Here is a 12544-nt window from a genome sequence, read left to right on the forward strand (position 1 = left end):
GTCATTGAGGCTTTGACAGCCAGAAGAGGCAGAGGCAGCAGCGTAGATCGTTGAGGCTTTGACAGCCAGAAGGGGCAGCGGCAGCAGCACAGGTCGTCGAGGCTTTGACAGCCAGGAGAGGCAGAGGCAGCAGCGCATACTGTTGACGATTTGACAGCCAGGAGGGTCTGTGGCAGCAGCGCAGATCGTTGAGGCTTTGACAGCCAGAAAAGGAAGAGGCAGCAGCGCAGGTCGTCGAGGCTTTGACAGCCAGAAGAGGCAGAGGCAGCAGCGATGATCGTTGAGGCTTTGACAGCCAGAAGCGACAGAGGCAGCAGCACAAGTCGTCGAGGCTTTGACAGCCAGAACGGGCAGCGGCAACAGCGCAGATCGTCGAGGCCTTGACAGCCAGAAGCATCAGTGTCAGCAGCGCAGGTCGTCAAGACTTTGACAGCCAGAAGAGGCGGAGGCAGCAGTGCAGGTTGTCGAGGCTTTGACAGCCAGAAGAGGCCGAGGCAGCAGCACCGGTCGTCGAGGCTTTGACAGCTAGCAGGGGCAGCGGCAGCAGGTCGTCGAGGCTTTTACAGCCAGAAGCGTCAGCAGTCCAGGTTGTCAAGGCTTTGACAGCCAGAAGAGGCGGAGGCAGCAGTGAAGGTCATCGAGGCTTTGACAGCCAGAAGAGGCAGAGGCAGCAGTGCAGATCGTTGAGGCTTTGACAGCCAGAAGGGGCAGCGGCAGCAGCACAGGTCGTCGAGGCTTTGACAGCCAGAAGAGGCAGAGGCAGCAGCGCAGATCGTCGAGGCTTTGACCGCCAGAATGGGCAGCGGCAGCAGCACAGGTCATCGAGGCTTTGACAGCCAGAAAAGGATGAGGCAGCAGCGCAGATCGTCAAGGCTTTGACAGCCAGAAGGGGCAGCGGCAGCAGCGCAGATCATTGGGGCTTTGACAGCCAGAAGGGGCAGCGGCTACAGCGCAGGTCGTCAAGTCTTTGACAGCCAGAAGAGGCAGAGGCAGCAGAGCAGGTCATCGAGGCTTTGACAGCCAGAAGAGGCAGAGGCAGCAGCGCAGATCGTTGAGGCTTTGACAGCCAGAAGGGGCAGCGGCAGCAGAGCAGGTTGTCGAGGCTCTGACTTCCAGAAGACGCAGAGGCAGCAGTGCAGGTCATCGAGGCTTTGACAGCCAGAAGAGGCAGAGGCAGCAGCGCAGATCGTTGAGGCTTTGACAGCCAGAAGGGGCAGCGGCAGCAGAGCAGGTTGTCGAGGCTCTGACAGCCAGAAGAGGCAGAGGCAACAGCGCATATCGTTGAGGCTTTGACAGCCAGAAGAGGCTGTGGCAGCAGCGCAGATCGTTGAGGCTTTAACAGCCAGAAGGGGCTGCGGCAGCAGCGCAGGTCATCGAGGCTTTGACAACAAGAAAAGGAAGAGGCAGCAGCGCAGCTCGTCGAGGCTTTGACAGCCAGAAAAGGAAGAGGCAGCAGTGCAGGTCGTCGAGGCTTTGACAGTCAGCAGAGGCAGAGGCAGCAGCACAGATTGTTGAGGCTTTGACAGCCAGAAGAGGCAGAGGCAGCAGCGCAGATCGTCGAGGCTTTGACAGCCAGAAGCGGCAGAGGCAGCAGCGCAGATCGTCGAGGCTTTGATAGCCAGAAGCGTCAGCAGCGCAGGTTGTTAAGGCTTTGACAGCCAGGAGAGGCAGAGGCAGCAGCGCAGATCGTCGAGGCTTTGATAGCCAGAAGAGGCAGAGGCAGCAGCGTAGATCGTTGAGGCTTTTACAGCCAGAAGTGGCAGAGGCAGCAGCGTAGATCGTTGAGGCTTTGACAGCCAGAAGGGGCAGCGGCAGCAGCACAGGTCGTCAAGGCTTTGACAGCCAGGAGAGGCACAGGCAGCAGCGCAGATCGTCGAGGCTTTGACAGCCAGAAGCTGCAGAGGCAGCAGCGCAGATTGTCGAGGCTTTGACAGCCAGAAGCGTCAGCAGTGCAGGTTGTTAAGGCTTTGACAGCCAGAAGAGGCGGAGGCAGCAGTGCAGGTCATTGAGGCTTTGACAGCCAGAAGAGGCAGAGGCAGCAGCGTAGATCGTTGAGGCTTTGACAGCCAGAAGGGGCAGCGGCAGCAGCACAGGTCGTCGAGGCTTTGACAGCCAGGAGAGGCAGAGGCAGCAGCGCATACTGTTGACGATTTGACAGCCAGGAGGGTCTGTGGCAGCAGCGCAGATCGTTGAGGCTTTGACAGCCAGAAAAGGAAGAGGCAGCAGCGCAGGTCGTCGAGGCTTTGACAGCCAGAAGAGGCAGAGGCAGCAGCGATGATCGTTGAGGCTTTGACAGCCAGAAGCGACAGAGGCAGCAGCACAAGTCGTCGAGGCTTTGACAGCCAGAACGGGCAGCGGCAACAGCGCAGATCGTCGAGGCCTTGACAGCCAGAAGCATCAGTGTCAGCAGCGCAGGTCGTCAAGACTTTGACAGCCAGAAGAGGCGGAGGCAGCAGTGCAGGTTGTCGAGGCTTTGACAGCCAGAAGAGGCCGAGGCAGCAGCACCGGTCGTCGAGGCTTTGACAGCTAGCAGGGGCAGCGGCAGCAGGTCGTCGAGGCTTTTACAGCCAGAAGCGTCAGCAGTGCAGGTTGTCAAGGCTTTGACAGCCAGAAGAGGCGGAGGCAGCAGTGCAGGTCATCGAGGCTTTGACAGCCAGAAGAGGCAGAGGCAGCAGTGCAGATCGTTGAGGCTTTGACAGCCAGAAGGGGCAGCGGCAGCAGCACAGGTCGTCGAGGCTTTGACAGCCAGAAGAGGCAGAGGCAGCAGCGCAGATCGTCGAGGCTTTGACAGCCAGAATGGGCAGCGGCAGCAGCACAGGTCATCGAGGCTTTGACAGCCAGAAAAGGATGAGGCAGCAGCGCAGATCGTCAAGGCTTTGACAGCCAGAAGGGGCAGCGGCAGCAGCGCAGATCATTGGGGCTTTGACAGCCAGAAGGGGCAGCGGCTACAGCGCAGGTCGTCAAGTCTTTGACAGCCAGAAAAGGAAGAGGCAGCAGTGCAGATCTTCGAGGCTTTGACAGCCAGAAGCGCTGCGGCCGCAGCGCAGATCTTCGAGGCTTTGACAGCCAGAAAAGGAAGAGGCAGCAGCGCAGGTCGTCGAGGCTTTGACCGCCAGACAGGGCAGCGGCAGCTGCGCAGGTCATCGAGGCTTTGACCGTCAGAATGTGCTGCAGCAGCAGTGCAGGTCGTCGAGGCTTTGACAGCCAGACAGGGCAGCGGCAGCAGCACAAGTGGTCTCACTGGCAGAGCCTAAGTGACACCAGATAAAGTTGAGCAATGGACTCAATCCTGATATTCACCTGAGATGGTGGTGCTTTGTTTTGACCCCCAGTCTTGTTGTGACCTATGGAAGGTATAGAGCTGCTGCCCCCCCCCCCCTTAATCAGACAAATATCTTGTATTTCATAAGCATATATTTTCATGGTTTTACAGTTTTAGTGTGAGCTCAGCTTCTAAAAAGCACCTCTTGAACGGGTTATTTTGGGATTGATTCAGGTTGGCCCCCAAAGCAGCTCACTTCAGTTCAATGGTCTCCAGCAAGAAGCATCCAGCCACGCATGAGCCCTCCTGCCCCTTCTTATCCAAACGTGGCTGCAGCAGAAGCTAGCCTGGTGCTTCCATTTGGAACTATGGAGTTCTCTGCTGGTTTCTGGTGTGCCTGGACCCCGCCTTCCAACCTCTAGGGCTGGGCATGGCCCTCCCAATCTAATTCACCTCTGCTCTCACAGTCAGGTACATTTTGGTGGGAAAGGGAAGGAAAGAGTATGAGCTGGTTGGAATCATGCTGAACCAAACACATCCTAAGCTGGGTCTGAACTGCAGGAGGGTTTGGACTTGGCTCATAAAGAGCATGAGATGACGCTTGAAACTGGAGAAATCTCTTCAGTTCAAAGACTTAGTGGCCTCAATAAATATATGAAAAAAGCTTATTTGGACGAGCAAAGAATTGTTGTTGTTGTTGTTGTTGTTGTTGTTGTTGTTGTTGTTGTTGTTGTTGTTATGTCTCCCCACCCTGATACATAGCGGAACAAAGAGAAAAAAATATATATAATAAACCAGCAGACATACAAAAATCAATCTTTAAAGCAGGCAAAAATAAATACATATGAACTTATACCAGCTTTAAGGTGTTTCCAATAGTACATATAAAAATGTAATTTTAAGAAAAATCTTAGCCTTCCAAAGGTGAAGACTTGCTCATCCATTAACGGAATACCTGTATGATTGCTGCCTGCAGTAACTTGCGCGCTAGGTCACGGAAGTGTCTGTATCAGAGTCGGACATCCCCTAAGTTGGAGCAAAGCCACTGTAAGTGCATCTTTTATTATGTATACATTCATCTTCTATCAAAAAAACACTGTCCATATATATTAGACATGATAGCAGTGAAGTTGTACAATTAAATAAAAAATGTGTAAATACTAAAGAATATTTGACAGTTAAATTGTGAGGAATAAAGAAACCATTAGAAACATTAGAACAGGCATTCCCTGTTTCCAGTTCCTACCTCCAAGTAAAACGCCATGCCAATGGCTCTCTTCTTGTTGTTCGGACAGCACATATATTCCCGTGCCAATCGGGCAATCCTCTTGTACTCTTCTGTTGAGGAGGTGAACAAGGTCCTGAAACATAAGAGTAAGAGACAAAGAATTCACAAGTCTGAAGCTGGCAGGAAGAACCACCCAGCGTTCCTGCACAACAACCACCACCACCAGGTTACTTGAACGCTGAGCAGAGCCTCCCGCCTGCATTCGCTCCCTAAGACGCACACACATTTCCCCTTACTTTTTAGGAGGGGGAAAGTGTGTCTTATAGAGTGAACAATATGGTACATTTTCTGAAATAAATAAGAAGTTTATCCCCATTTCCCCAGAAAGCAGCCCTTGCTCTTCATGCCTCACCTGCCAGTCCTTTTCACCTTCTTACCTTGCCAGAAGACGAATGCCTTTGAAAAAGCTTTCTGGACTTGACAGCATATCCCAGCAGCTTTGCAACCTCAAAACCTCAAATTCGTCAAGGTATTCAACACGCCCAATCAGTTGTTTCAGGGCCTGCACAGCGGTCCTGAGTCAAGTGAAGGAATTAAGAATATTATATTTTTAAAATTTGTATACTGCCCTTCACCCGTAGATCTCCGGGCAGTTCACAACATAAAAATGCAAGTTAAAAAGCACAAAATACAGAATAAAAACAAGAACCAAAGCAAACCAATAACTCCTCTCCCTCCAACAAACGCAGTTGAAAGGGCATAGGAGATTAATCAGCCAATGGCGTGATTGAAGAGGACCATTTTTTGCCTGGCATCTAAAGGCACCAGGCAAGCCTCCCTGGGGAGAGCAACCCACTAATGGGGAGCCACCACAGAAAAGGCCCCTTCTTGTGTGGAGGAGGCACGTGAAGAGGGGCTTCCGATGATGAGCACAAGGTCTGGGTAGGTTCATCTGGGGAGTTTTAGGTCCTTGACATCTTGCAGTCCAACCCCAACCATCACCCCCTGCAGCCTCCCCCATGTTTCCAGCACAAGCGGCAACCTTTTGGCTGTGATGGAGACTTAAGGTTTCATGACACGTGAGTCCCACCACACCCAAATCAGCCCATCGTGCGGGAGAGTCTCCAACATCCTCTCCCATCCTAGTGTCCTTCAGATGTTTTGGGCTACAATAACTCCCATCTTCAGCCCAGTTGTGCTGGCTGGGGCTGGTGGGAGTTGTGGTCCAAAGCGACTGAAGAGCACAGGGGTTGGGGAAGCCTGGGTCTCCTAGCTATCTAACCTAAGCAGAACCTCCATGTCCAAATGAAGCCTATCTCTTGGGGGAGAGCTGAGCCATCACCACTATGGGTCAGAGAGAGAAGGGAGGGCCCCCCCAAATGCATTAGCAGGTCCCTTACATCAGTGGATCGAGATGCGAAGAGGGCTCCGGGATTAGACTTGCCGCCCTCGAACCTCTTCTTCTCGCCTCATGGACAAAACAGATCTGAGTGCTAAGTGCAAACAGCAGGTGGTGGAACTTGCTCTTCAGGATACCTGCAGCCTCAGGGAACGACAGGATATGACACAGAGCGTTGGTAGCCTGGAGGGACAAGGACAGGAGAACGGCATTCAGCAGAGGTCATCGTCAGATCAAGATCTCAGACTCAGACGCGACTCAGAGCCCCGGTCCATCTCCCTCAGTGTTGTCTACACTGACTAGCAGTGGCTGTCCAGGGTTTCAGGCGAGGGACTCCCCGACATGGAGATGCTGGGGCCCTTCTGCATACAAAGCAGGTGCTCACAGGATGGACCACTTATTAAGATGCACCCCCCTCCCAGCAAGAAGCCCCCAGCCCCATCCAGCACCCATTCAAAACAATCCAGGAGAGAAAAACTGAGTGGTTTCGTACCGCCATTGGCATTTGAGAAGTGCTGCGTCGCCTGGAAGTGACTTCCGCTTTGGGGTCTCCATCCTGCAGCCTTTTCAGGAGGGGTCTCAGCAGCTTGACGCTGGAATACTGATCAGCGACCAAGGCCTTCCAGATCACTGTGGCACTTCTGCAATTTTTCAAAACAGAATTTTTCCTTTTTCCTTTTCTTAAAAAAAGTCAGGCCTTTGATATTTTCTTTATATTGCACATACATTAGCAAAGAAAGAAACCACAACTCGGAGCACAATTTTTTGCAAGTACGAAATTCAATATAAATAAATATAAATTAAGAAACCCCTTAAATCTACCCCTCCCCATTTTCACATCACAAAAACTTACTCATCACACTCCATTGAACAGTCCAACAGGCTGTCTACGACCGGCTGCATGCGCTTGGTGGCTAGGCTGACAATAGCCGAAAGTGTCACTTCCTTAGTGCGGGTGTCGGGGATCTGGTGGAGATGGTTGTAAATCTCCTTCACAACCATAGGCAGCTGGAAGAAGATAAAAGAAGACCAGGATGAGAAAGTGTGGTGAACTGTTTCTATTTTGCTTAATGTATGTAGGGTTTGGTGTCAGCGTTACTCATGCCGGTTCTCTGCCGTTCACTTGTGTTCCTTTGGTGGTGAGAGAGGTTGGGCTTGGCCTAGGGTGTGGTTGTTTGTTTGTGATTGGCTGTGGTGACCTTTGTTTTGAATCAATTCCAGTACCCTTTTGGTACTAGATTCTGGCTCCTGCAAAGTCAATACTAAATCGTCAGCAAATGCTTTCAGTTTGTACTGTTTAGCACCCACTTGTATGCCTTCAACCAATTAGTCCTTTCTGATCATATTTAACAAAACCTCCAGGACCGATATAAAAAGCAATGGAGAGATTGGGCAACCTTGTCGTGTTCCTTTCTCAATCTTAAACTCTTCTGTCACTGCATTGTTCACAATTAATTTTGCCTTTTGTTCTGAATAAATTGCACCTATACCATTTTCAAAACCTAGACCTACCCCCATCCCCTGTAGATTCTTCTTCATAAAACTCCAAGAAATGTTGTCAAAGGCCTTCTCTGCATCCACAAAAATCAAAACTGCCTTAGTATTGATATTCACTTGTAATTTTTCTAGAATATAAATTATATTCCTCGTATTATCAGACAAATGTCTGCCCGGGAGAAAGCCTGCTTGGTCTTTATGAATTTCTTCTACTAACACCCTTTTTAATCTTTTAGCCAAAATATCTGCAAAAATTTTGTAATCTTCCATTCTATTTCCTGGTTCATCAATTTCATATATTGTACTTGATATAACTTTATCTCTTTCAGGATCTCCTGTGATTTTGGTTTTGCTCTCAGCTTCTTCTCTCCTTGCTTTATTTTTTCCAAGATTTTATCCTTTTTTTCATTTTGGGTTCTCTTCTTAATTGCATTCTGTTGTATCAGGAATCCTCTCATAACTGCCTTACTTGCATTCCAGATTACTCTTTTTTCCACTGTTGTGTTCATATTTATCTCAAAGTAGTTTCTCAGAGTTTTTTGGGCCGCCTTCATCACTTCTTCATTCCTAAACAAAGTATCATTCATCCTCCATCTGAAGGAACCAATTGGCGTCAATTTCATTTCCATCTTCACTGCATTATGATCAGAACAAGTCTTGGGGCAAATCTCCACTTTGCTGGTCTTTGGAGCCAGTCCTCTAGTTACCCAGATTTGGTCAATTCTTGTCCATGTCATTTTAGCCTCGGGGAAGAAAGTTCCCTCTCTTCCCAGAGGATTCTTTATTATTCTCCAAATATCAATTAAGTCCATATTTTCAGTCATGTCAAAAAAAGGTTTTTGGTAGTCTACCATCTTTGGTGACTACCTGTCTCTGAGCCTTATCCATATTTGTAGACACCACTCCATTCATGTCTCCCATCAAGATCATATTGTAATCCATATAGTGCATCAGAGTCTCATGTAGTTTCTTAAAAAATTCCGATTTTCCTTCATTTGGTGCATAGATGCCTACTATCAAGAATTGCTCTCCTTGTGATTGAATTTCAATTGCAACAAATCTTCCTTGGTCATCTTTGAATATAAATTTCGGTGATAGGCTTTCTTTTGCATAAAGAACTACTCCTCTTTTTTTAACTTTATCTGATGAGATAAATTCATGACCCTAATCTTTTGTTGCTCAATATCTTCCTGTGTAGCCTTATCACATGTGTTTCTTGTAGACAAATCAAATCCAATTGTTCTTTTTTTAATAAATGAAAGACTCTCCGCCTCTTTTCCGGGGAGTTCAGTCCATTCACATTCCAGCTCAACACTTGCAACGCCATAGTGTAATTACTCTGCTTTTCCTCCAACTGCTTGCTCTTCTTCTGTTGGTAATGTTGACGGCAGGTTCACTGGGGGAGTCCAATCCAAAAGATAATGCTGCTATCTCCACTATTCCTTTATTTGGTGATCTTCTATCCAATGCTCTTTGCTCAAGTCCTCTATCTGGTGATTTCCTGTTTGGTGCTCTTGGCTCTTTTCCAACTTCCTTCTGCAGGTCTTCTGCAGGTTGACGACTCTTAACGACTGCAATAGGTCTTACAGGAAAAAGCAGGAAAGAGACTGGAAAGAGAAGCTGCTGAATTGCAACTTATTACCAAACTTAAAACCATGGAGAGACCTGGTCTGAACAAAGACATTGGATTCTTATCTCATTATACATGACAAAGCCATTTTTCACCTTCTCACCCCTTGCTTTTTCCTGTAAGACCTATTGCAGTCATTAAGAGTCGTCAACAGGCTCATCACAGCTATCTGCCAATCACCCATTCCCACCACCCTTCTGAGTAATACCCCTCCCCACCTTCTCACTATATAGAAGGGTCTGGTGACTTCTGTTTCAGTGTATTTGAAGAAGTGTGCATGCACACAAAAGCTCATACCTAGAACTAACTTAGTTGGTCTTTAAGGTGCTACTGGAAGGAATTTTTTGTTTTGACTATGGCAGACCAACACGGCTACCTATCTGTAACTCCCCCACAACAAACACTCTGCGAGGTGAGTGGGGCTGAGAGACTTCAAAGAAGTGTAACTGGCCCAAGGTCACCCAGCAGCTGCATGTGGAGGAGCGGAGACGCGAACCCGGTTCCCCAGATTACAAGTCTACCGCTCTTAACCACTACACCACACTGGCTCTTCTTACTTCCCACACAATGCCTTCTTACTTCCCAGAAACATGCTAATTCTAAGTCCGAAGAGAATGGTTGATGTAGAGGAAACCTGCTCCCCCTGCCTCCGTTTTCAGCCTTACGTCCTCCATTTCCATGCCGCATTCCTCAAGGAAGGACCTCAGGAGCTTTCCTGCAGCCTGAGAGACGGCTCTGTCTTCCACTGTCAGGTTGTCAATCGCCTTCAACACGACTTCGTTGATCTGGCTGGGCGTGAGGTGCTCCCCAAAAGCCTGGCACAAAGAAGAAAGAAGAGGGAGTTTTCTTCTGCTCCACACTCTGACCACGTTTCAGTAGTCCAAGGGTGCCTTCACAAACCAAGTGAAAGACATCTCCACTCTGCCTTGAGAGGGTTGAACTAAGTGACCCCCACGTCCCTTCCAACTCTACAATTTGGTGATTCTATTTATGTGTTTATTTAAGTAGCTGAAAGATTTTACAACAAACAAAACTAAAAGTCAGGTGACGCCTTGCTATTTTCGATCCACATCTTAAATTGGTTATGACATTGGAACATGAAGAGGTTCAATCTAAAATCAGACTAGAAAATTTAAAAAAAAAAAAATTCTTCCAGGAACAGAGAGGGTGAATAATAGTGGCTATCCGTTATATAACCAATGCCAAACAGACTGGGTGGGAACCTGCCGGCTGTGTGTTTAGTTCTTAATATACAACAAAAACACCCACCACAAGGTTGGCATAGTCCATTGGCTTGGCAGTGCCTTGTGAAAGATGCATCGAATGAGTCAACTTTTCCTATTCTTTTTCCGCCCTGAGGAGCCCAAGGTGGCAATGCATGGTTCTCTCTCCTCCCCGTTTTAGTCTCATGAGGTAGGTTAGACTGAGAGACTGTGACTGACTCGTGAGTGGGGATCTGAACCCTAGGTCTCCCAGCACCTGGTAGAATTTCAATAAGTAGAATTCTGCATGCAGTTTAGGCTACCGGGCACTTGTCTTTGAGCAATTTATTCTAATACAATGCATTTCTGAATGTTATTTACACTAATAGCTCACGCATGGATTTTTTTACACACTGTTTGGCATTGCGAAATTCAAGGACACGTGAATTTCAAAGGCAGGTTGTGTTTCAGTCCTCCTGTTGTTTCTGAAAGCCTTGATTTGATAGCTTTGGCTTCCAGTGTGAACTGCTCTGAATCTCTCCCTCATCCCTAGAAGGCGTGGGCTGCCTGAGGGCAGGCTGAAGTTGGTGGGGCAGGGCCCCATTGGCCCGAGTGAGCAAATCTTTGCTAACTGGGAGTGGCTGCGGTCTTAGCAATAAAGAGTACAAAAGGCCACCCCTACCTTGGCCACTTTTGCGATGTTGTAGTGGAAGAGGGAGGGCCCAGGGATGAAGAAGTCTTCTCGGACCCATCTGACCATGTTGCCTTTCTTATTTTTATTCCTCCTCTTCTCCAGTTCCTTACCTAAGCAGGGTCGGGTTTTGGAATATGCATGCAAAAGAACCCAGCATTAGTGCTCCCTGCTCAAAACCTCCAGTTTTCCCGCTGGGACCAACAAAAACAATTATTGGTTTCACCTCAAAAATTATAATTCAGAATTGGAAAAAAGGTTCAGAAAGGGGCAACCAAAAGGACTGGGGTGCTTGTGGAGCAAATGCTGGTTGCAGCATTTGGGGGGCGGTTCCGTTTAGAAAAACGGCGAGGAAGAGGAGACACAATGTATGGCTTGGAGAAAGTGGAGAGAGAAAGCTTTCTCTCTTGCCCTCATAACATGAGAACAACTGGACCTCCAATGAAACTGAAGTTTCAGGATGGTCCTTCTTCTTGCAATGCACAGCTAAACTCTGGAACTCCCTGCCACAGGAGGCACTGATGGCCACGGACCAAGATGGCTTTCAAAGAAGATGAGGCAAATTCATGGAAGAGAAGGCTACCCATGGCTATTAGCCAGGATGGCTATGCTCTGCCTCCATGGTCAGAGGCAGCAAAGTACAGGAGTAGAAAGAGCTTGAATTCTGCTTGCTGGATTCCCACAAGCATCTGATCAACCCCTGTGGGAACAGGATGCTGGACTGGGCTGGGCCACTGGTCAGGTCCAGAAGGCTTTTCTGATGAACATCAGCAGTGAATTCCTCCCCCAAGACTGCCCTCTCATCTCTGGCCAACGGGGTGTTGGCGTTAGGCCAGTGCTAGCACAATTCTGGCCCTCCTGAACTCCCTGATCAACCCCAGCAGCAGCCAGCATGGGCAACACTCAGGGATGATGGGAGTTGGAGCAGCCTCTGGAGGGCTACAGATCTCCCACCCTGCGGCTTACAAGAAACAAGCCATTTCCCAGCATCCCCCTCACCCATTTTGGCTATCATGATGTAATGGAGATGGTACAAGGCCTCCGCTGACTGCAGGCCAATCTCCTTCACGTTGTCTGCGAGGTGAAGGGACAAGAGCGCCACCAGCTGTCCAAGAAGGGGGAAATCCTGGGATACCTAAGAAGTGGAGAGAGAGAGATGCACAGTCAGCCCCCGTCCCACAGAGCCCAGCAAGAGAAAACCGTCTGGCATGCTTTCAGAAGAAGAAGAAGAAGAGTTTGGATTTGATTTATTTATTTTTTAATGGATTTTTATTAAGATTTTAAAGGTTAGAAAAAAAAGATAAACAAATATTAATTTAAACAAAAAAAATAAAAAACAGACAATTAAAAAAAAAATCAAACCTTTACATAACTTTCTTTCCTTTACTTATTTCCTTGACTTCCTCACACCTCCCTTTTTTGTATTCTAGTTCAATTAGATATTTCAGCAAATCCTTTCCATCTTTGTTTTTATCCTAATAATTTATCTTAATATACTATAATTTTACATTCTCTTCTTTCACCAATTAACAATCCATTTTTACTTAGACCTTTATATCATTTCTGCTAAAACCACATAACTTCATTCCAACATCCTTCTAACATTCCTTAATTTTACAATGTTTCTGTAGATAA

General features: G+C 48.1%; 1 protein-coding gene across 3 annotated transcripts; it reads right to left on the minus strand.

The window, feature by feature from the left end:
* Window positions 1–3663: 3663 nt before the first annotated feature.
* LOC307213336 (maestro heat-like repeat-containing protein family member 7) lies at window positions 3664–12072 on the minus strand. 3 transcript variants are annotated; one of them, XM_079971167.1, is made up of 10 exons: window positions 11909–12072; window positions 10901–11022; window positions 9682–9831; window positions 6743–6897; window positions 6383–6530; window positions 5891–6072; window positions 4928–5065; window positions 4509–4623; window positions 4218–4288; window positions 3664–3904 (listed from the first exon to the last, which is right to left on the minus strand). In XM_079971167.1, exons 1-9 carry the CDS (start codon window positions 11922–11924, stop codon window positions 4250–4252), a joined length of 1065 nt encoding a protein of 354 aa, XP_079827293.1. In that variant the 5' UTR covers window positions 11925–12072; the 3' UTR covers window positions 3664–3904; window positions 4218–4249. The 3 variants fall into 3 exon arrangements, with proteins under 3 accessions (XP_079827293.1, XP_079827294.1, XP_079827292.1); XM_079971168.1 differs by having other exon boundaries at window positions 3664–3926; XM_079971166.1 differs by lacking the exon at window positions 3664–3904 and having other exon boundaries at window positions 4021–4288.
* Between the last annotated feature and the right edge of the window lie 472 nt (window positions 12073–12544).

The sequence above is a fragment of the Podarcis cretensis genome (genome assembly GCF_951804945.1).
Source record: "Podarcis cretensis genome assembly, chromosome: 3".
Lineage (NCBI taxonomy): Eukaryota > Metazoa > Chordata > Lepidosauria > Squamata > Lacertidae > Podarcis > Podarcis cretensis.

What these genes read in the sequence shown, in the direction of transcription:
- LOC307213336 (XM_079971167.1), bottom strand. An exon ending in ACATCGCAAAAGTGGCCAAG is followed by an intron (nt 9,832 to 10,900) that starts GTAGGGGTGGCC and finishes TCTTTGTGCCAG; the next exon opens with GCTTTTGGGGAGCACCTCAC. An exon ending in GCATGGCGTTTTACTTGGAG is followed by an intron (nt 4,289 to 4,508) that starts GTAGGAACTGGA and finishes GCTCCAACTTAG; the next exon opens with GGGATGTCCGACTCTGATAC.